Raw genomic sequence first — 22,077 nt, 5'->3', positions numbered from 1 at the left:
AAAGGCGTCTGTGGCGCTGCTGCTGGAAGGCAAAATCTCTCTGAAATTCCCTTTTCCCTCACTCTCTCTCGGTAACGAAAGCCCGGGCCCGGACTAATTCTGGAAACGGTGTGCTTGGAACAAAGGCCGATCTGCCAGCGTGGCGTTGACTTTTCCTTATTTCCTTATCTCTTTTGAGTTCAGGCGGAAGATGTACCGTAGGCGAGGATAGGTAGAGCAAAAGCCCGTAAGATCAGGTGCTACACGTGCGCGGTGGAAAGTCTGATCACTTGTTCTTTTTTGGCGTAGTTCTTGGTGTAGAAAAGAGGCGGATGAATGGCAGGGAAGGAATGAAAGAAGTAGTCAACGAACAAGATGAAAAGGAAGCGGAAGAAATAGAACGATCGAGGTGATATCCGCTGAACGCCTCTCTCTCCCTTTCTCACCACTCGAACCCAAGGAAGACAAAAACGCCCACGTTTCGTGTTGTTTCCTATCGTCAAACTCAAGGATCGCGATGGTGCGGGATCGTTGGTTTTGCTTGCTTACACATAACATGATTCTTGTGTCTTTTGCCCAGTCCGCCTCACCAAATCCTCCTCATGGCTTCATGCCCCAGTGGTCTGAGTCTCCCTTTGACGTTCCAATGAACCCAGTCCAAAGTCCTGTCCCTAGGCGACCTTAATCTCCAGCCCAAAAAGACTCGTAGCTCCGTCGGAGAATTTGCATTCCAATCGACCCTTTCTTCCCGCTAGTGACTGTTTCGGTTGTTCGTCTTTTCCTCCCCTCGAATTTCCCCTTGCAACGTGAGTGTGAATCTCGCCCCCACGTGCAATCGGGATCGATCCTCCACGTTTGACGAGCGGGAAGTACGACAAACCTCCCGTGTAACACGATTCTATTGAGGCTGAATAGAGTGTATCAAGGGGCGTATTGAATGTTTTAACAGAAATCGCGATTCCTCCCCCGCCATCGTCATGATCGCGATGGGGGGCGCAATAGTTGATGTGATGTGATCTGTCCTCGATAATCGCAATGCGTGTTGGTATTTCTCCCGCCCCGCGCCATGCCTCACTCGACAATATCCACGAGCCCCATACCATTGCCTCATTCTCCAGATTCCAAAATCGTTTTTACAAAAGCGTCCGAGACGCACACGCCCCGCCGCCGCCGCCGCCGCGGGGCTGCCAAATCAGCCCACATATCGAGGGAAAAGTCCGGGTCTCATGACAGCGGACCTTGCCGTGAAGTAGGCCACAAGCCATAGTTCTGTCACAGGGCGGGCGCTTTTCCCAATGTTCCAGTAATGTAAGACAGACAGCCCAAACAACCGAAAAAAGAAGAAAACAGCGAAAAACAGCTTAAGGGGCCGATCTGGCCAAAGGCTGAGAAAGGCAACAAGCGTAAAATAAAAAGGGTGGTATAACAAGCCGTCGTAAAAAGGCCGAAATTTACAGAGTAGAGAGAGAGACGTTATCTTCAGGCACCAGCTTCGGGAGGGACCTCCTTGCCCTTGATCACGGCGTCGGCCGCCGCGAGTTGGTCCACGCCGCCGCCGCCTGCTGTCAGGCCAGCGGACGACCGCCGCGTCACGATCCACCACGTCAGCGTCAGGACCGTGAGCCATGCGGCGACCCAGGTGATGACCACGCGCGGCGAGCGGCGGCGTCGCGGTGCGTAAGGGGAGAAGTTGATGCTCGGCATCGCGTGCAAGGGGGCGCCGGTGCCGTGGACGAGGTCCGTAAATGTGAGATGTTATGTGTTTGGATTTGAGACTGTAGCCCCCTTTGTTTGGTCGTGAATGACGAACGCTTGGAATTGATGACCGCGGCTGTCGGTTGGTACAAATAGCAGATTGTTTTATGAAATAGCCGGTATACGTAGATAATACGATGAGATCAATTGATGATTCGACGTTGTAACCTAGGTGAGGTTGTGAGTAGTAGTCTTGATGAACCAGCATTCAAGCCTTGAGTGACAGTGAGTGGGTCATTTGACGCGAGACATGTCAAGCACTGTCTCGCGCACCGTGTCTATGTGCTGGAATATCCATCACAGAATGGGCAGCGGTTCGCCCCTGGGATTCGATTTACTCTCTGTATTAATCGCTCACTATCGATTTGATGTTTCTAGAAATAATATCGGAGCTGAAGAAGTAATAAACGCGTCGGTAATCAAGTGCAGGGACGATGTCTGCGTTGGCCATCCCTAGCACTCGGAAGGACGGTTTAAGGGATTGTTCAGGATTCAGATCAATTTTATAGTCGTTAACCAGAGGATACTCAAGTGAATTTTAGGGCTTATTATAGGAACTATTACCATTACCTGGGCCCTTGAGAGGTCTCTCAATGCTTTATTGAGATAGAGGGAGACATGGACAAGAAGATATCTACATGTATCTGAACTTGGCAGCCCATAGTACCATCAATGGTTTACATTCAACAAGTAGACCCCTTCGAATGTGTGGAAACCGGATTTCTGTCACCGAAATTGCGAGTGATGTTTGATTGACCGGATTGTGTGTATTCACATAGCCATGTGGCTGTTCTATGCATTGTACTGATATACAAGTTACGACTTGTGTTTTCTTGTCGCTTTGCGCACAAGGCGCCGACAGCCGCCCCCCAAACCAATTGATAAACCAATCAACGCCATATTCAAGTCCAAAGCCAATTATCGTTTACAACCGAATGCTTGCACCTATTCCCTGGCCCTCGTACCAGACCGTATCCTTCCAATTCCCAATCCGTACAGTGACATTCGCACTTGCATCAAGGGTTAGGGAACCTCCAATCGCTCTTTTCACGGCATCATAGCCCACTGATCCTGCAGACCAGTCAACAGGCAGCCTGGGCGTTACAGACATTCCCGGCGGCGCCGCAAAGGGTAGGCCATAGACAATACGGCCGACCGGCTCTGTGTGATTATACAACGCTGTAGCGTTGATCCAATCAACATAAATGGTGTTGTACCGTAGCGGAGACACTAGGGTAAACGTCGCTGTAGAGGAAAGCACGTGGAAAGTCGCATCTCTAATGAAGTGTCCCTTCTTGTCGCCTTCTCCGGGAAGGTCCAACTTCGGAGCGGCAATGCTGATATTCAGCTTTGATAGGCCCTCGCCAATGAGAGGGGCAGTCGGAATTGTGCCTCGATGAGTCTTGACGTCTATGGTGACATTGCGTCCGGAGAGATATTCTGATATCATATCACTGGCAATCTTGCGGCCAGCTTCGCCCTCGGCGGTTGGGTCCCAATTTGCTTTCACAAGCAAATTTGTGTTGTTGCCCTTGTCGACTGTCAGATTCTCGGCAGTAGCACTGCCAAGCACGAAACCGTCCCTCACAATATGTATGTTGATATATGGTATGGAGGCTGTGTACGGTGTCGGATTTGTGATGTTGACCAACGCCTCAAGCGTCATCGCTGAGGAAGAGGTACTGATAATCTTCACGTCTCCCACTTGTGGGTGAATGCTGCCAAAGGTGTCGCCAGGGAGAGCTGCACCAGTGTAAGCCTTCGTGCTCGCTCAGTTCCCCTTAGTGAGCAGGGACATAAGAAATCAACCCACGATAAGACAAACAGTGCCGGACTTAGTACGGACGTTTTACCGGGATTTTGCCCTCAGCAGGGACATCCTTCAAGACCAAGTTTCCAAGAGCCGTATTAACTCGAATGTCGACACTGGCCTTGACGTCCAGTAGGACCTGCTTTCCGCCGAAGAGAAGTCTCTGCATAACGTCCGTCAAGACATCGCCATCGGTGATATTGAGGGGAGCATCAATGACCCGGGACGTGATTCTCAGGAGAGGCTCGTGTTTCTCGTCGCCGGCCTCTTTTGTTGAGTTAGCGGACTGCCACTTGTCGAGGTTGAGTTCCCCGAGTTTCTTGTTCTGATACATAACGTCTGCCGTAGCTCTCAAATCCGTGACATTGATGTCAAAGTTCATCTCTTTCGGAAGACTCGCGAGAACCTCAACCGTACCCGAAACCTTTGGCGATCCATCAGGGTCATCCGGGTCCGCCATAGGATCGGGCAATTGAAAGTTCACATCGGTGAGCGAGAAGCTCTTGATGAGGTTGTCAAAACCCTGACCCGGGAAGGGAACGGGAACAGTGATCTCGGACAGAATGTCGCCGACCCAGTCTGGGGTGTCTGAATCGGGCATCTTGCGACCACGAACGTAGACAGTAGCGGCCTCGCCGTGCATGTACTGATCCAAGAATTTGTCCAGAGGTGATGACTTCGAATTAGGGCAAACTCTTGTCAGTGACTTTGGGAGCTCTCGGATAATACCAGAGACGTTGACAGTGACATCGGTTCGTGGCTTGATTGAGAGGGGCTTGGTTGTGGCGTCGGCAAGAAGAATGTAGGGGTCAAAAGAATTGCAGTTGGGAACCAGAACTTCAAAGCCAAGTTCCGGTACATCTAAGCTGACGGGAAACTCGTTGTAGGCGGTGATGGCTACGTCGGCGCCGACAGCTGTTCGCTGGCCGTCCGAGTCTGGCAGGTCTCGGAAGTTGAGGCGGGAAATATTATACTGCGGCAACGTTGGGATTTGGTTCGCTAAATGAGGCATCAGTATGGAGCTTGAAGGAGCATGTTGTGATTGAAGCATAGTGATATTTAAAGCAGAGCTTTTTCTCCAAAGTACAGGGAAGCAAAGGAGCGGTAGAGTGATTGACCTTCAAATACCAAGACCTCGCTGACTGAATGAGTGCCGAGTGGGAGGATTCCGGACTTGAGTGGTATGTTGGCCTTTCCAAGCACCTTTAGCTGGTCGAGCTTTCCATCTAGCCATTCGTTGGCAATCTTTCGGTACGCTTCGGCGTCACCGGGTGACAGTTCGGCGATGAAATCGATCGCGGTCGTTTGGCCATCGACGATACTGATGGTGAGTGGCGGCACAACAGCAGTGCCGAGCAAAGTGTCGTCGTATTCTGGCAAGAACACGCCAACCTTTGTCTGTTCTGTTCCCAATTGCCTCACAATCCAAGTTGCAAACTTTCCAATCCTTCGAGATGTCGTGTCCTGGACCCTGGAGCCATCAAGCTTAAAGTTGGCCTGAACACGTGCCCGCACACCATCCGTCGTGATTGATTCTAGGGCCAGATTCGTCGGCTCGACGACGGCAGCCTGCTTCGCATACTCTTGAACTGCCGAGGGTACGAAGAAGCAACCGGCCATGATACCAAATACCAACAATATCAATACGGTGATGGATATCACTGACGCCCATCGTACAGAACTCTTAGTGGTCGTGCTCGGCGGGTTCGAAGCGAGGGAGGCGGCGCGAGACCTCTCTGGGTCATCTTGCTCGCCATCGTATCGGGGCGTCGCAGAAGAGCTGGACAACAGAGGCGCCGATTCGGACAATGAGGAGTCATCTTCGGCCCTGCCTTTGCCCTTGCCCGCCAGGAGCGGCGATCTTTCTTCGTCTTCAGCCATTGCGTGTAGAGTACTCTCGTGATCACAGTTTGTGGTGTGTCGTTGTCGGATCAGAGCGCAAGAAAGTCCGTCATCGCCGGTCGAGATGACAAACAGTAATGAAACCACGAAAAGTCGTACAAAAGGAAATCATGCAGAGAGGAAGTGTACGGGGTTCCGATCTTGCCCAGACAGCCCTGATAGTCGGGATTCGTAATGGTGATGATGTCAAGTAACTTGGTTCATCCCAGGACGGGCAGTGCAGTTGAAGAGGCCGGGGTGGAGGTCAGCTGAAACCAATGAGACGAGATCTGGTCACCAGGGCGGACTTTCCACTCAGCGCCCATGTGGATGGCTGGGGATGATCTTCCCTCCCACGCCTCAATTGCCCTCCAGTGCCTGGCCGGGTGGGCACGGGCCATTCCTTCCTTCTCAGGCACACATGCACCACCTGTGCACCCTCAGCCTGCACTGTTGCAGTTGCAGCAGTAAATCACTGCCCACCGGTGACTGCCCGGACTAAGGCCAACTTATGTTGTTGGCGAGTTCCGGTTCCGGCGCCTTCGACAGACTGGTTTGGGCTCACGCAGCAACAAATGCCATGAGGAAAGGTACCTTATCTAGGTACACAGTGTCAGTGTCTCGCCTCTGTAATCCTTATCGTGCTATCCTATCATTATGACCTTGCATACGCCCTGTAACGTCCTGTGAGTTACAGGCAAAGGGTGAATCTAAAATTTTCGGTGTAAAGCGGTGAGGAGTTCGTTGAGTTTGCAGCCCGCAGGAGACTTTGTGGAGGTCCCGGCCGTTGTGGTCTCTCACTGAAGCTATCCATCCAATCCAATCGTGACTCAATCAACTCTTAATACTCATCAATTGACCACCACTTCGACTCACTAGCCATTCTTTCTTACTGTTTACAACTTTAGATCCAAGCTTCATCCATTGACCCTCAATTGACTTGACTCTGCCTTCACCAAGCGGTCTACGACTTCTCACATTTCAGACATTAAAGTTCGACACACCAAGTCGCCCACCATGAAGCAAACAGCTTTCCGAGTCACTCGTCAAGCTCTCAACGGCGCCCAGAGCCGCGCATACTCACAATCGACCGGCCCGCGCCATCTCATGTCCATTGCGGACTTGAGCCCGGCCGAGTTCGCTACCCTCGTCCGCAACGCCGCCTCAAACAAAACCGCAGTCAAGTCCGGCAATGTGCCTCAGGCGCTCGCATCAAGCTTGACCGGCAAGACCGTTGCCATGATGTTCAGCAAGCGCAGTACCCGTACTCGCGTGTCGACGGAAGCTGCCGTGGCTCTCATGGGTGGTCATCCCATGTTCTTGGGCAAGGATGACATCCAGCTCGGGGTACGTTGACTGAAGCTCACATGAGATGGAGTGCACTCAAGTAACAGGCTGTCTAGGTCAACGAGTCTCTGTATGACACCTCCAAGGTCATCTCTTCCATGACCTCCTGCATGGTCGCCCGTGTCGGTCCTCACTCTGATGTCGCCGGGCTGGCCAAGGACTCTAGCGTCCCCGTCATCAACGCGCTCTCCGACGACTACCATCCTCTGCAGATTATTGCCGACTTCCTGACTATCCACGAGGCATTCCCTGCTTCTGCCACCTCAGACAAGGCCGATCTGGGCCTGAAAGGAATGAAGGTCGCGTGGATCGGAGACTCCAACAATGTCCTCTTTGATCTGGCCATCGGTTGCGTCAAGATGGGCGTCGATATCTCCGTGGCCTCTCCTACTGGCTACAGCATTCCCGAGGCCATGAAGGCCGTCATCAACTCTGCTGCCAAGGGCGTTGCCTCTCCCGGTAAGCTCACAGAGACAACCGTCCCTGAGGACGCCTGCAAAAACGCCGACATCCTGGTGACCGATACGTGGGTTTCCATGGGCCAGGAGACCGAGACCCAGAAGCGCCTCAAGGCCTTTGCCGGCTTCCAGATCACCAACGACCTGGCCAAGCGAGGCGGTGCTAAGGAGGGCTGGAAGTTTATGCACTGCCTGCCTCGTCACCCCGAGGAGGTAGCCGATGAGGTCTTTTACAGCCCTCGTTCCTTGGTCTTCCCCGAGGCCGAGAACCGTCTCTGGGCTGCTGTTTGTAAGTTCGATTCCCATATCTCTCGGCAGACTTCACGACGCTAACGATTGAACAGCTGCCCTCGAGGGCTTCGTTGTGAACAAGGGCAAGATCTAAATGGGGTATGTGTCGGCGTTTAAAAGGCTCACAGCTACAACAAAAGGCGAGGCGTTTCTTTCTTTGGCAAACAAATGGTACAGATTGTATAGCAACTTGGTAGCATTGAAAAAGATGGCAATACCCCTTTTTTACCAACGCCGGATATTCTTTAATACAAAAAAGCTTAACCAGGGGGAAGCTGGCTAGCGTCGACAACCTCATCCGCTTCCTTAATAATCGTCTCCTCGTTGGGTCCATACAACGGGGAACGGGGCAGGGCCATCAGACCAGTGCGGGCGGACTCGAGAATACCAAAGGGTCCGATGAGCTTCAGGAAGGAGTCGATTCTGGACGGCTTGGCAGAGCTGCGCAATTGTCAGTAAATGCTTTTTTTTCCCCGGCTTCCGTCGGCTGAGGAGTAGAGTAGACTTACACTTCCACAATGCAGCTGTTGGTGCTGATATCCAGGACCTTTCCTCCGAACTGGTGGGCGAAGTAGGTGATGGACTTGAGATGCTCGTGCTTGTGGCGCAATGCCTGACTAACAGCCAACTTGCTAGGGTGGAAGTCCTTGGCGACATCCTCCAGAGTCTGCTGCTGCTCGCCCTCGAGCGCATGCTCCTCGACGTCGACAGCCGTCATCTCACGGTGGTGAGCGAGCAGCTCCTCAAAGTACTCGGGTCCAAGAATGTTGATCTTGGCCAGCAAAAGCTCGCGCTGAACCAGGGCGGCGTTGGTGTAGTCCAAGACGGCCCAGACGGGGACGAGATCCTCCAATTGGCGTCTGGCCTGCTCGACAACACCATCCTGTCCGGTCAGGACGATGGTCATGCGCGAGAGGTCATCGACCTCGGTGCTGCACACGACGAGGGAGTCAATGTTGAAGCCGCGGGCGGCGAGAATGCCGGAGACGCGGGACAAGACACCGGGCTCGTTCTGGACCAGGCAGTTGAGGATGTGACGCTTCGGGGGTTGAGACGACGGGGAGGGCATGTCGTAGAGGATGTTAGAGACGGCGGCCTGGGCGGACCAGGCGGGCGGGCTGTCGCTGATGGGCAGAGGCGCCGAGCGACGTCGAAGAGCCTTGTAGGCGATGGCAGAGGTCGAGCTGGTGGTTGAGCTCCATCGTGCGGCGGCAGAGAGCGATGTCGCTTGAGCCGGGGCGGCGGCGGCCCGCCAGAGCGAGGTCGAAAGGAGGCGACGAGACGCCATCTTTCCAGGTTCAAATTCGCGAGAACAAGCCAATTGCTCTCTTTTTGGACCAGAGGAAAGAGGAAATCTCAAGAGAGCCTTGGAGTAGTGTGAGCTTCCGAGGTTCAATGGCTTGGGGGAGATAAGGAAGAAGCACCCTGACTCACCGTCTGTGTCAGTTCCCACTGGGAAAATTTGAGGAGATTGGGGGACGATTTCTTCGGAGGCAAGTCGGAGGCGCGGAAGCAGGGGAGCTGGCTGTTCGCAGGGGTAGAGGGGCACGGATCAGCTACTGACAAGGGTTTTTCACCGAGAGAGTGGACTCCCTACTGACACTGCATCGCGGGGTCGGCTTGGAGGGTGCGGGGTTACATCCGGCACTGTGTCACTTGCTGACCTGTAGCAGCATTTCCAAAGTAATCACCATGTTTTTATGATAGAGAAAGGTAGGATTGGGATGAGAGAAGCACACATTGTTGATCCTACAGTACTGGACCTTTTGTAGTCAGTAGCCAACACAGGTTCAAGTGAGGATATCTTAGACACATGGATAGCTTGAAAAGAAAGGTTTCGGGTACTGAATTGTTTTGTCACTAGGCAACCGCTCAAATCGCATCTGGCCGTCAATCTGAGTTCAAAGACTTATTGCTTACGGAGTACTCTCAGTATCATGCAAAGTAGACCTATCTCGGTACCTCACCTTGAGTCAGTGACCTGGAACCGAGAGACTTTGCAACAGAAGCTAGTCTACAGTTCAACTACTTCTACGCAGTAGTTGCAGGAGAGATCATATACCTAAGTACTTCGTGTTTGCAACTGTGTTGTCATCTTTCATTTGCGAATTGATTGTTGTTAGCAAGACAATATCCGAACTGCAGATAGGCATTTGGTTCAGGACATCTTAAACTCCCGTCGAAGTACTCAAATGACCGTAAGCTTTGAGACCCACAGATTCCATGCCAAGGTCACTGAGCCAAAGAATATCAGGCCAGGAAAAACATCAATTGTGAGCTGTCGCTTGAAGAGGAATAGGTAGAGCGTCAAGTGTGAGGATGGTCCCGTTGGCCGCATTCTTCCATTCCTGCCGATAATCGCTCCGATGCTACCATGTGGCTGGTGCAGACTAAAAACAGCAGCTACGTCTGACACCTGAGGCGCTAAATCCGTGACGGCCAGGCTCATCGACGCCCATGGGAACGACCGTCGACAGAATCGTCCTGCCGCACGGGCCAAGCCACTTTATTTTGGCCCGTCCGTCTCTCCAAGGCTCCACCTCCAAAGAGCTTCATACCTCGTAAATTTTACTATCCCAATCTTTTACTTCCCACATATCGATCGCCAGGTGCTTGCGCATTACCCAACCGCACGCCGAACGCGAAAACCGAAAACGAGCGACTATAGTTTCAACATCACTGCAACCCAGACGTCGCAATGGACGACACCGAGCGACGCTCCGCCAAGCGCTCGCGATTCGACCAAACCGAACCCGAGCCTCGCAAGGCTTCGAGATTCGACCGCCGCTCTAGATCGCCGCCTGGAAGACGTTCAGAGTCGGCAAGAGAGCGTAGCCCTCTGCCCAATGACCAGGCGACAGAACCGAAGAAGTCGCCGGTAGATGCCGCTGCTGCGGCTGGTACGGGTTGCGCCTCGCTTTGGCAGTAGAATGAATGGCTAATAGACTCATAGCTGCCGCGGCCGCGCGAATCAACGCGCAACTCCAAGCGAAGAAGGGCATTCAGCATGTCGACGTTCCCCCGATCAAGACCGACACTTCTCCTACAGGTGGTGCCCAATCGCCCGATCCAGCCAACACGATCAATGGAGAGATGTACATCGCCGACGGCGACTTCATCAAAGACATTGAAGTCAACGACCTTCGTAATAGATACCTCTTGACCAAGGGGTCGACTCAAAAGATGGTAAATACTCCTGTGCAAAACCACTGATCATACTTCCTTCCCAGGCCTCATCTCGAGCGCATTCCGCTTTCCTACATATAAACAGATTTGTGTCGAGATCATCCTGCTTACTTGGCACGATAGCTCGCACAGATCACCCCTCTTTGGCACCTGCTGACTCCATTTGCTTGATTTAGATCAAAGAAGAAACTGGTGCTGGTACGATACACCTCCCACTTTTACGTCTAATTAGGAACAAAGGTTGACTTTGCAAGATGTTACTACCCGAGGAAACTACTATCCCGACAAGAGCATGGCGACTGCGGCGGTATGTCAACTTCGAAAACCATGGTATAGTAACACGCACTGACTCTCTCCTCAGAATCCGCCTTTGTACTTGCATGTCACAAGTACATCCAAGACTGGACTTGAGCAGGCCGTGGCAAAGATTGAGGAACTTATGAAACAGGAACTTCCCGCGCTGGTAGATGAGCGTCGTTTCCGTCGACGTGACCAGGAGCAGGTTGAGAGGGACGAATATGGCCGAGTATGTATGCAAATCAGTCTCGAAAATTTGTGTCTAACATATTACAGCGCAAATGGCCCGAGGAGAAGATCCCTATCGGTTTGGAGTCCGTCCCCGGATTCAACCTCCGCGCTCAAGTTGTTGGCCACGGCGGTGCCTACGTCAAGCACATCCAGCAGGAGACTCAGTGTCGCGTCCAGATCAAAGGACGTGGTTCCGGGTATCTGGAGGCAGCCACCAATCACGAGAGTGACGAGGACATGTATCTTCACGTCGCGTAAGTGCATTGTCGCCTTGCCGACATTAACGCATAGGTACTGACTCTGAATAGCGGACCTGACCCTAAGATGGTTGAGAAGGCCAAGGAGCTTTGCGAGGATCTGATTGCAAATGTCAAAGAGCAGTACGAAGAGTTCAAGAGCAGACCTCCTCGTAGTTATGGTGACCGTGGGGGCTATGGCGACCGCTCGCGGGGGCACGATGGCGGCCATGGCGGATATGGAGGCCACGGTCACGGTGGTGATCGCGGCGACCGCGGCGGCTATAACTCCGGATACGGAGGCCACGGCGGCCATGGTGGTCACGGTGGTCACGGCGGCGGCGGCGGCGGCTATGGCGGCCACAACGCTGGGCAATCAGCAAGCCCTGCTCCTGCCGGCGGTTCTAACAGCCCTGCCGCTGGAGCCGACTACGCCGCTCAGTACGCACAGTACTACGGCAGTCAGGATCCTTACGCTGCCTATGGCGGATATGCCGCTTACGTTCAAATGTACCAGCAGTACTATGCTGCCGCACAAGCACAGCAGCAAGGCTCACCCGCGCCCCCGGGAGCAGCGGCATCCCCTCCACCCCCGCCTCCCAGCGAGGCTGCTCCTCCTCCACCTCCTCCGAGCTCTGCTCCCCCTCCCCCTCCCTCAGGCGCGCCTCCAGGCACTGGAGGAGGCTACGGTGCTGTAAGTACCATTACTTCAACGTTGACTGAGAAACTTTGCTAACACAGAGAATAGGTACCGCCCCCTCCTGGCCTTTAGAGAGAGACTTCAGGAAAGAAGAACGGGTCTAAGGTATTGATGATGGTCAAAATTGCAAAGCCACGAAGTGGTGGGGAGAATCATCAGAGGCGCATCACTGTAGTATGTGAGCGGCTTTGTGCAGGGGATGGTCATTTGGACGTTAAAGGAGGTACAGATGAAGTTGTATATGACTCAACAGACATAGTAATATTACCACAAAGCAACACATGACGTCTGTGTACATTTAATCCTGTCAGGGCTTCGTGATATCAGTCCTGCCGAACTATTCCTTTACTCGTCAGCGCATTAGCTGATGGTATCACTGACTTGCCACGGTATAGCGGAGATACATATGTAATATTCTGCTTCTACTTTTCCTGCTATGATAAGCTTTGTATCGTTTCTCTTGGGAGGAGCAATGAGGAGGTAATCTTGCTTTCGAGACTCAATCTAGCAAAAGGCGATGCAGGACAGTGTCATATTTAACTTCGACAAAAAACATCTCAGACTGCTTAGAAAACAAACCAGAAAAGAAAAGGGAAAGGAAGGAAGGGCTGGTGATGACTTACTCGGTACTTCACGCCACTATCCGGAATCGAACAGCGCGCCCCTCCGACCACCACTGGTTTCATTGGGGTATTTCATTTAATCTCGACTCTGCGTCAGAGTCGAACCCACTCGGCCAGTTGACCGCGGGGTGGTGGTGACAGGAACGACGTTGGGAAGGGATGTATACCCTCAGTCTCCGCGAAGTTGGTAAGGTACTTAGGTTGAGGAAGGAGGGATGTAGCGGGAGGAAGGAGCGATGCAGGCGCACACCACTTTACACATGAACTACGGCATGCAGCGAAAGTGGTCCTACGAACACAAGCTAAAAGACGTTTCAAGTGACCAGCTTCGCTAACGACATGATGGTAGAATTGACGTCTCCCATTACGTCCAGAACTGGGGTGTGGTTAGGCCACACGGGCTGGTAAAAGGAACGACTGTAACTGAAGGCACCCGATGAGGTAATCTCTCTGAGCTGAAATAAATCATTTCAGGATTCTCTTCGAACCAAAGACTACCATCCTGTTAGAAGGCAGTCTCTCCGACTATAGTTGTTGGCATGAAGTGGACAACACTTCAAGTCAATTTTGAATCTCTCAAAGGGAAAAGGTGGGAAGGACTTGTTGTCAGGCTTGTTCTCTCCTGAGCACTGCACCAAAAGCTATCCTCCCCATACGTTTCGGTCTGATTGACCGCTCTAGGCTACCTTCTTGTCCAGCCACATGTGTCCCAGTATGTGGTCTGAGTAGCACGGAACATTGCGGGAACCCTCGACCATTCGAGAGCATCTGGCCTAGTTGGCGTATCCCGCATGCCTCTGGCATTCTTGCAAGGTGTAGTACCCGCATGCCCAGGATTTGCTGGGCGGAGGTCTAATATCATATCTCTTGCGCTGGCAGAGGCCATTACAACCTGCCATCGTCATACTCTCAAGGAATTAAATGTGAGCGTGGATCTCGGTGGAAGCCGACGGAGATCTCAAATATGGTTGATGGTCTAAGTTAGCCGCTCAAAACCATCACGATAGTCTTCCGTACGAAGATGGTATACTGATGCTTCCAAACGGCTTCTCCTCTGAAAGCTAATGTACACATCAGAACTTTCCCAGATTTTCCACCTTATCTTCATTGCAGACCATTCCATTAGTCTTAATATCCATGACATCCGTAGGCCAGCATGGTTATTGAATGGCTATGTGTACTAAACATACCAAAATATGGGCGGGTTAGTGTAGTGCTGGGTGATGTATGGTTTCGTTTATCAGAGACCAAGAGTTGAATGATGCTGCCAGACGCCCCTTACAAATGACAGAGAGGAAACTCGCGAAACTACTCGACATCTGCAACCGAATTGTGAACCTGCAGACCGGAATGATATCATCGTGCCGTTAGCGAAGCTGGCCACCTGAAAGATCTTCTGGCCCATGTTTTGAGAACTGCTTTCGCTACGAGATACCTTGTTCCTTCACTCGGGACTCGAACAAAATTTAGGAGGACAATTCATCCACAGTGCGCGGGTCCGTCCGCCCTCCGTGGACCTCGAAATCGGAACCCCGGGTGGGGCCATGGCATGCGGGGGGAGAGCTCCGCCCGCCGGCCTGGGTCTTTCCACACACCCACTCTCTTATCGATAAAAAGACATCCCGGGACCCACCAGAGCTACTAAGGTAAGGTAAGACCCCCAATCGTCATTTCGTCCCACCAGCCCATCTCTCCAACGTCTCTCACCTCTCCGTATCTCCAATTATTATATCTCGTCCCGCGGCGCATCCCCCGCTACCCGAGCCCGACGACACACCGAATCCCTCCAAGCAACTCACCCTCTCTCCATCGGCCAGCGAGACGCGAACACCGCAGTCATGAGCCATCAAAGATACCCGTCACACGACCCCCTAAAGGAGCCTCACTCCGTCTCCTTGAAAGTCCTCAGGTAGAGATCCCGACTTACACGCAGCTGGAGTGCCGCCTTGTTCTCTCACTTAGTCCGCCAATACCTAAAGAAAAAGAACATGCTTCTCTAACACGAAAACAAACCAACAGACTATCCCGCCCCTCCCTCGTAATCCAACACCCGATCCGGCCCCCGCTGACGCCCTCAACCCTCCCCGCCGACCCGACCCCGGCCTCCCTCGCCTACGACACAACCGCCTCAACGAACCCCTCCCCCTTCCTCCTCTCCCCGATCCTCAACCTCCCGCTGAGCTTCGGCTCCGCCTACGTAGGCGAAACATTCAGCTGCACCCTCTGCGCAAACCACGATGTCCCCGAGCCCGTAGCAGCAGTCCCCGGGGGAGGAGGACCCCTCGGCGCCACCGGTGCACCAGCAGCAGCATCGGCGGCCCCGGCAAAGCGCAAGAGCATCCGTGACGTCCGCATCGAAGCGGAAATGAAGACCCCCGGCGCGAACTCGATCCAGAAGCTCGACCTCTCCCCGCCAGACTCTGCGGATACCGGCGGCGGCGGCGGCGACGATGACCTCAAGGGAACGGACCTCGAGGCCGGCGACACCCTCCAGCGCATCGTGAACTTTGATCTCAAAGAGGAAGGCAACCACGTCCTCGCCGTGACGGTGAGCTACTACGAAGCCACCGAGACCTCGGGCAAGACGCGCACCTTTCGGAAGCTGTACCAGTTCATCTGCAAGTCCTCGCTCATCGTCCGCACGAAAATCGGCCCGCTCGCTCCCGCTTCTTCCGGCAAGAAACAGGCCGGTGGTGGTGGGCAGCGGCGGTGGGTTATGGAGGCCCAGCTGGAGAACTGCTCCGAGGACGTGATCCAGCTCGAAAAGGTGGTGCTGGACCTGGCCGACGGGTTAGGCTACACGGACTGCAACTGGGAGGCGGGCGGGGGCGCGCGGCCGGTGCTGCACCCGGGCGAGGTCGAGCAAGTGTGCTTCGTGGTGGAGGAGGCCGAGGGGACGAGGGCGCAGCCGGGCGAGGACGGGAGGATCATGTTTGGGGTTCTCGGGATCGGGTGGAGGGGCGAGATGGGGAATAGGGGGTTTCTTTCCACGGGTAAGCTGGGCACGCGGCACGTGGCGTGAGCGAGGGAGGTCTACTCGAGTCTCACGCACAAAAAAGTCCAGACCAGCAAAACAGCAGTTGAGGCGTTCGTTGGGGTGGGAGGGGAAGGGGGGATATTGCATTGGTGAGGACAGCCCCGGCGACGGTGACAGCTGAGGAAACGCGACGCAGAGCGCTCAAGGCGTCCCCGGATTCAGCCCAGTGTCAGACCACGCACATCTCCACCATCCGGGGATTGGTATACACGCACTACGCCTTGGGGAGAGCCGTGCTGATGGCTTGAGATCCCATCAAAAAAATCCAAAGGGAATTAGATCACGGGAGCTGGATCAGGTCTCCCCCGCACGGTCGGGGCGTTGAGCCGCGTTTCCGGGGCAAACGCCGCATCGCGATGGAGGAGGATGAGGAGGGTCATCATCCTTCGCTTCTTGGATGTTGTTGGACCTCTCACGCCTCTCTAGATTGAAGGAATGGCGGAAGGCGTGTCGGTGCTCAGGAGAAACGCATCTTGGCATCCCCAGCTGCTGAGATGAACCTCGTTGAAGATACCTACCCTACTTTAGAGTGAGAATCCCATAGGCCGTGGCGTTCCCGACGCTCGGGTGCGCCACTAAACCCGCACCAACATGTCACATTATCTTAAAGAAATGTGTAATTCCTGAAAAGTCCCCTTCGAACAGGCAGTCCTTTCCCCTCCACTCCCCACCAGGTGGCTGACCTTTTGACATCTTCAGATCTCAGCGGGTTCAAATCTAAGATCTCAAAACTCTAAAGAACGTCCTGAGACTATTGCACGAACGGTTCTTAGCGCCGCCCTTCTCTCTCCCCAAGATTCGTTTGCTTACCCTCTTACCTACCCTTCAGTCCTTCTTTTCCTCCAACAGGGCTGGCAATGGCTAAATAAAAGGGGTCACGGAGGCAAACCGTGGTCACAGCGCCCATTCCTTCCTGCTCGTTTTCATTACGACTTACGAGCCTCTCTTTTCTTCCATATTACATATGACCTACTGTTGTGGTACACCGAGTGACATAGCTAGCCAAGGGCCGCAGGTGGACACGAGCAGCAGAAGCATGAGCAGCAGTAAAAGTGCCATGCGGCTTTGGTTGCTCTGCGTATTTCCTGTCGTGTCTCCCGTCCGAAACAGGAACCTGGTTCTGTAGTTCTGCAGTCCTGCAGTCGCATTGCATGGGATCGACAAGTGGCTTCACCACATTTGAGCGGTTCCCCTTGCCACGGCCAGGCCGCTGTTGAGGATTGATTACGGTTGGTATTTGCCGGAATGAGACGACCATCTCGTTTGGGTAGCTTGCAGCGAAAAAAGCGAATTAAAGTAGACACGTTGGGCTTTCAGCTTCTCCAAATGTCCAACCCAACACGGGGGTTCTGCAAGGAGTGCGTCGTCATGTAATAAGCAGCGGCTTCGGGGACGTAATTTGAATCTAGTGTGGTAACTGTGTTGAGTCTCTTTATTTCTCAGCCTCTCAGGTGTGGATTAACCACTGGAACTGCACGCCGCAGATTGGAGGATATTTCCGGGTGGCATGGGTGGGTAGATGAAGAAATCCAGAATAGATGCGCCCGCCTTCCGCTGACTGGCATAAGGAGCAGACTGACTCTACGTCAGCTGGAAGAGTCATGACTTGTGAGTCGTTCAATCTGGCAAGTTGAATTCTGAGTAGAGCCATCTTTTCATACATTCGAAAAAAAAAAACTCTGGGCGATCCAAATCCGGCGAGATGATGAGTCGCTATCGCGGGCCAGGGGCCAGGGAAGGCAGACAAGACCGACAGATTCCAGCTAGTAGATTTTTGTACACCGTAACGTGCCTAGCGCGTGGGTTGAGTCGGTATGTAGGCGAAACCTGAAACAAAGAGTTCTTCAGTTCTTTGGCTGGCTGCAGGAAAAGGAGTCTATAGTGGCCGTCCTTCCCGCCGAGCCGTCTGCAATCCTAGTACCGGTAGACCGCTGATGTGTCCATACCAGACCAACCAAACAGTCTCCGAAATGTCACGATGCGGGCGGGTCCCTAGGAAGCAACAATTCGCAGCGTAACCTAGGTTCAAGGATTGGGCGTATAGGCAATCGACTCACTCTGAGAGAATATCTCAAGAGATGACATGGGTTTCCTGGGCATGACAAGTGCGTAGTGCACCGTAAAGTGCCATGGCGGGCATCTGCCGGCGCTGGTATTTGCTTTTTGGCGCCGATGAGAAGTGGTCCGCAAAGGGCTCTCGGGAAGGGGGGGGGGGGTAGTATGGCGGCCAGTGAGCACCGAGCACCGGCACCACCACCCACAGACACTTGAAGCTGTGCGCCGATCCTTGTCCGTCATGTTCGACATCTCGGGCCCACGATCGGCCATGGGCCGTGACATCAAGCCTATATGAGAGAGGAATGGTCTTTTGCTCTGTGCGCGTTAGAATTTGCTGTTCTGGGAGAACTTCTGAGCAGTGTCCTGGTCCCGCACTCTTCCAAGAAACAGGTATGGTTTACAAGTGTAACCGGAGACTGCAAGGAATGCTTATCAAAACTGCTTGGTGCTCGATGGGCGTCGCGGAGAAGCGGGAAGAGGCCCATTGAGGGCGACAAGCCTCGAGCGAATTGCTGCCGATAGGCTCTCGAAACGTGCGATTGTACACCAAGGTAGACGCTCCATTACAGCATGCAAGACAACTCGGCAAGCTCGTCCACAAGCAGGTACGTTTACAAGGTGACATTTGATAGATGCCGACTCGAGGCAAAGTGCATGAGGCGGGCGAGGAATACTCCGGAGTCTGTAGCGAGCATTGAGATGCAGACCGCCTTGAATGCTTGCAAGTTACTGCTTCTTTGCTTGCTCGCCCTGTCCACGCTGAGCCATTCGTATTCGTCAGAACGCCAGACGTGTGGAAATGCGCTTGTATGCTGCAGTCTGCAGAAGCTCCATGGGCCGTCTTGCGTAGGAGCTGTGAGAGGGTAATTGGAGTTTACCCACATCCCAAGAGGGTGTGATGCAGGAGCCTGATAACCCCTGGGCCCTGGGCGGCGTGCATGGTTGGCTGGTTGGCCTGGGGTTGAGTTTACCAGGTTGGCAAAGACTTTGTAGTCGCCTTCGCCGTGATGCCGGATGAACAGGTCATAGTCAAGTGTTTGCGTGGTTGGTTTCGTTTGACCGCCATGGTAGAGAGACTCGTGCGAACTATGAGTTGAATCGTGATCAGGTAGGGCAGACGACAGGCCTCGATGACAGGGAAGTCGGACGATGGGTAGAGTCGTGTGTTAGGCAGGCGGCCAAGAAAAGACAATGGCGAGGGTGTCGATACTGTCAACATCCATGAGGGTGGGATACGATGGGTTGGTGGAGAGGATCCACAGGCGAGAGAACTAGCCAAGGATTATCCTCATGGTGGTTTTGTTCCGAGAGAATTTTGGATCTGGTAGATTCTTTCATGTCGGGCGATACGTGGATGGAGATGCGAACGGGGTTGGACATGAGCCAAGCGCCGGTTCGCGGCATCTCGGGACAGGAGTTTGGGGGTTTGGCCGTGAGCTAACGAATGGCTGGACGTCATCTCGATCGTATGAATGGAGAAGAGGCTTGTTGGTTGACCTCAGCTTGGGATTGCATATTTTGCGGGCTTGAAACTTATTTCGTCTTCTTTTCGATATTGTGTGCTGTAGATGCGGCGTGTACGGATACTCGCATTGTGTCCTGTGTCTCGAGAGAATGCGAGAAGAGGAGTAATGTCATGCCAAAATGCCGGCGCATGGCTGATGGCGCAAGGCACTCAAGCAGTGGTCGACGCATTCAGCGAAAGGCGCAGGCCGGGGTGGGTTGACCCTCGTGGGTGAGATGCTTCTTACACGTGCGTCTTGAAGAAAAAAGGCGTGGGATACCGGTGTATCTATCTGCGCTCTGCAAGACGGGCTCTCTCTAGTTGGGCAGCCCCCGAGGTTGCTTTGCAGGTGCTTGGTGCTTGGTGCATTGAACAGGACCTTTATCCTGGAAAGCGTCGTGGGCTAGCGCTGGGCCGCTCACATTTCAGATTTCTCCCCTCATTGGAGCAGGTCCCAAGACTTTCTGGAGACAATGGATATCATGGGGGGCTCTCGAGTTGCTAAGTGGCCGGAATCTACTTACCAGAAGCCCCGGGAGAGAGAAGAAAGGATTGCGGGAGGGATAGTCAGTGTGTTGCACAGAGCTGAGGGTCGGCAGAGGAGGCAGAGCTGAGAACGATCTGCCAAGGTACTAAGTGCGTGGAGGTACACGATGCTAGGCCTCTGGCGGCAGCAGCAAAAAAGCAAGTGAGGGGAAGAGCGATTTACCTTGGAATATTCCGTGATGGCACTGGAGCTGAAGAGGAGATCGCCGAGTAAAGAGGAGTTGAGAGTGGATGCTGGCGGAGGAGGAGCATGTTGCGGAGCTTGCAGTGCTGCTCCAGCACGGAGTGTTGGTACAGATACTGAGGATGCTAAGGTAGGTAGGTATGGATATGTATTGCATAGCAAAAGGTGGATTGCGGATTGTCACGATGGTGGAGCTGAATTCATCAAAAGGAATGGAAGTTCAAGGAAGTTCATGGGAGGGCATGAAAAAGGGTCAAAAAAGGGTCTGATGGGCAGAATCAGAGTGGCAGCAGCTGTGGGCGAGAGTGGGTGAATGTGGACATCATACGCAGTACTCCGTACATGGGACATCATCCACAATTCGCAAAAGGAAGTCGTCTGTCTCCCTCGCCGCCCCAGCGCTTGCTCCGATGGTAACCTCCAGGTTAGGTACGGATACTGTGATGACTGAGGTGGTGAGAACAGTTGATCGACAAGCAGATGGCCGCGAGGGTATTAGTGATCCAGGGGAACGAAGCCCAGGGCCCTGACTGTCATGGCCTGTTCCGAGGTTTAGCGGATGCCTGCTTAGGTAGCGAATTGGGGTCTACGTTGCTAGGCTTGTGCCTGGAACGCTAGTTCAGGGACCGCAAGGGTGGCTTTGCACACTCTTTCCACGCTTCACCATCTCTGGTCTACCTTATCTCGCAAGTCCGCCTTCTGTAGCCACCGTTGAGAGTAAACTAGGTGATGGCGTAGAGTATACTGCCGACTATGCAAGGGGCAAACACGAGGTGATATTCTTCAAGAGCTTGGCCTCACTAGACCGAAAATGAAGAGAAAGGCGGTTGAAGGAGAGGATGGGGGCCAAGAAGGTCGCATTGGAGGCTAATGCCAAAGGCAGCACCACTAGATGCTTCTGTCACCGAGTCCAGACCAAGTCAGACTTACCTTCCGCTGCTACTCTCTTCTTGTCCAGACTCGACTCACACGAGCAGCTGAAAGCATGAAAGGACAACCGGCGTGCGCGCGCAGCGCGAGACACGGCAGCGGCAATGGAGAGACATTCCTCGATGGGGACTTGAGGGTCTTGGTGCATATGTCATTGCTTCTTCCCGCCCTCTGAGATCTCGGTTCCAGGAAAAAGAAAGCGAGACAAAAAGTCGGTATGAAACACGTCAGTTATCCGTCAGCCCGGTTCAACAGCTTTTGAGGAATGGAGGGGAACGGATACGCCCAGTCTTCTCTTCGCAGGAACGTAGTGGTTAAAGCAATCTCAACGTGAAGTCCAGCCCATAGCAGTGTCATGGTACGGATATGTTCGATAGGATCGTTGGGTCAGGAGGTATTTGGCCATGTACCTTGCCTGGTTGTGGACGGGTGATGACAGGCAGTGTAGATTGGATATCTCACATCCCAAACACCAGCCTTACGGCAATACTTGGTACCGTACGCTGGGTAACGTAAACAAAGGCACGATGCTAGGTATGGTGACATGTTATCAATATCCGTCATCCGTTAAGGAAAGGTAAGTTAAGGTAAGGTAGTGGTATGGAAAGGCACTTCGTACGGCCAGAACTGGAGATCTCATAGCGTTGTGCTCCGATTCACAGCAGAACAGGCGTCCCGTCTCCCAATCCCGACCGAATTAGATGCAATTGAGCACAGCGTCCCATTGGGCCCAGTGTTTGTTGTGGTCTTGCGGCTTGCACTTCAGGTTCCCTGTGCATACTAAGGTACGTTGCTGCATTGCGACCTTTCAGTGTCCCAGGAGTGCCAGGCTTGCCAGGGCCCTCCCACGCTTGTACGCCTCCTCCAGTGACCATCCCGCAGAAGCATTCTACGTAAGGTAGTATGGTATCCTTCCCCCTCCCCTGCCCTTCGCGCCTTCTCAGGTTTGGCTGCCCTTTTCTGCCACCCCGGGCCCGCTGTTTCCCCCCGTATGCACTTGCACCCGCCCGCAACTGGCGTAAGG

The 22,077-nt window shown here is 53.5% G+C and overlaps 6 protein-coding genes across 6 annotated transcripts; 3 read left to right on the top strand and 3 right to left on the bottom strand.

Annotated features, from left to right (window-relative positions):
* Nucleotides 1-1,458: 1,458 nt before the first annotated feature.
* CCOS01_02954 (uncharacterized protein) lies at nt 1,459-1,683 on the bottom strand (the record flags this gene model as incomplete). Its single annotated transcript, XM_060451140.1, has 1 exon — nt 1,459-1,683. One exon carries the CDS (start codon nt 1,681-1,683, stop codon nt 1,459-1,461), a length of 225 nt encoding a protein of 74 aa, XP_060317405.1.
* A 976-nt stretch (nt 1,684-2,659) lies between these two features.
* CCOS01_02953 (uncharacterized protein) lies at nt 2,660-5,425 on the bottom strand (the record flags this gene model as incomplete). Its single annotated transcript, XM_060451139.1, has 3 exons — nt 2,660-3,477; nt 3,581-4,543; nt 4,663-5,425. The coding sequence occupies 3 exons, from the start codon at nt 5,423-5,425 to the stop codon at nt 2,660-2,662; spliced, it is 2,544 nt and encodes an 847-aa protein (XP_060317404.1).
* A 1,017-nt stretch (nt 5,426-6,442) lies between these two features.
* Nucleotides 6,443-7,615, top strand: CCOS01_02952 (ornithine carbamoyltransferase; the record flags this gene model as incomplete). The annotated part of the gene is made up of 3 exons (XM_060451138.1): nt 6,443-6,772; nt 6,829-7,519; nt 7,575-7,615. 3 exons carry the CDS (start codon nt 6,443-6,445, stop codon nt 7,613-7,615), a joined length of 1,062 nt encoding a protein of 353 aa, XP_060317403.1.
* Nucleotides 7,616-7,781: 166 nt separating this feature from the next.
* On the bottom strand, nt 7,782-8,809 carry CCOS01_02951 (acetolactate synthase; the record flags this gene model as incomplete). Its single annotated transcript, XM_060451137.1, has 2 exons — nt 7,782-7,962; nt 8,031-8,809. 2 exons carry the CDS (start codon nt 8,807-8,809, stop codon nt 7,782-7,784), a joined length of 960 nt encoding a protein of 319 aa, XP_060317402.1.
* Nucleotides 8,810-10,219: 1,410 nt separating this feature from the next.
* CCOS01_02950 (KH domain-containing protein) lies at nt 10,220-12,243 on the top strand (the record flags this gene model as incomplete). The annotated part of the gene is made up of 8 exons (XM_060451136.1): nt 10,220-10,421; nt 10,475-10,707; nt 10,884-10,905; nt 10,962-11,014; nt 11,069-11,233; nt 11,281-11,489; nt 11,544-12,165; nt 12,220-12,243. The coding sequence occupies 8 exons, from the start codon at nt 10,220-10,222 to the stop codon at nt 12,241-12,243; spliced, it is 1,530 nt and encodes a 509-aa protein (XP_060317401.1).
* Nucleotides 12,244-14,632: 2,389 nt separating this feature from the next.
* Nucleotides 14,633-15,816, top strand: CCOS01_02949 (uncharacterized protein; the record flags this gene model as incomplete). The annotated part of the gene is made up of 2 exons (XM_060451135.1): nt 14,633-14,703; nt 14,814-15,816. The coding sequence occupies 2 exons, from the start codon at nt 14,633-14,635 to the stop codon at nt 15,814-15,816; spliced, it is 1,074 nt and encodes a 357-aa protein (XP_060317400.1).
* Between the last annotated feature and the right edge of the window lie 6,261 nt (nt 15,817-22,077).

This window comes from Colletotrichum costaricense (assembly GCF_030867565.1).
Source record: "Colletotrichum costaricense strain IMI 309622 chromosome Unknown Scaffold_3.1, whole genome shotgun sequence".
Classification (NCBI taxonomy): domain Eukaryota; kingdom Fungi; phylum Ascomycota; class Sordariomycetes; order Glomerellales; family Glomerellaceae; genus Colletotrichum; species Colletotrichum costaricense.
This window is presented reverse-complemented; position numbering and strand designations above follow the sequence as displayed.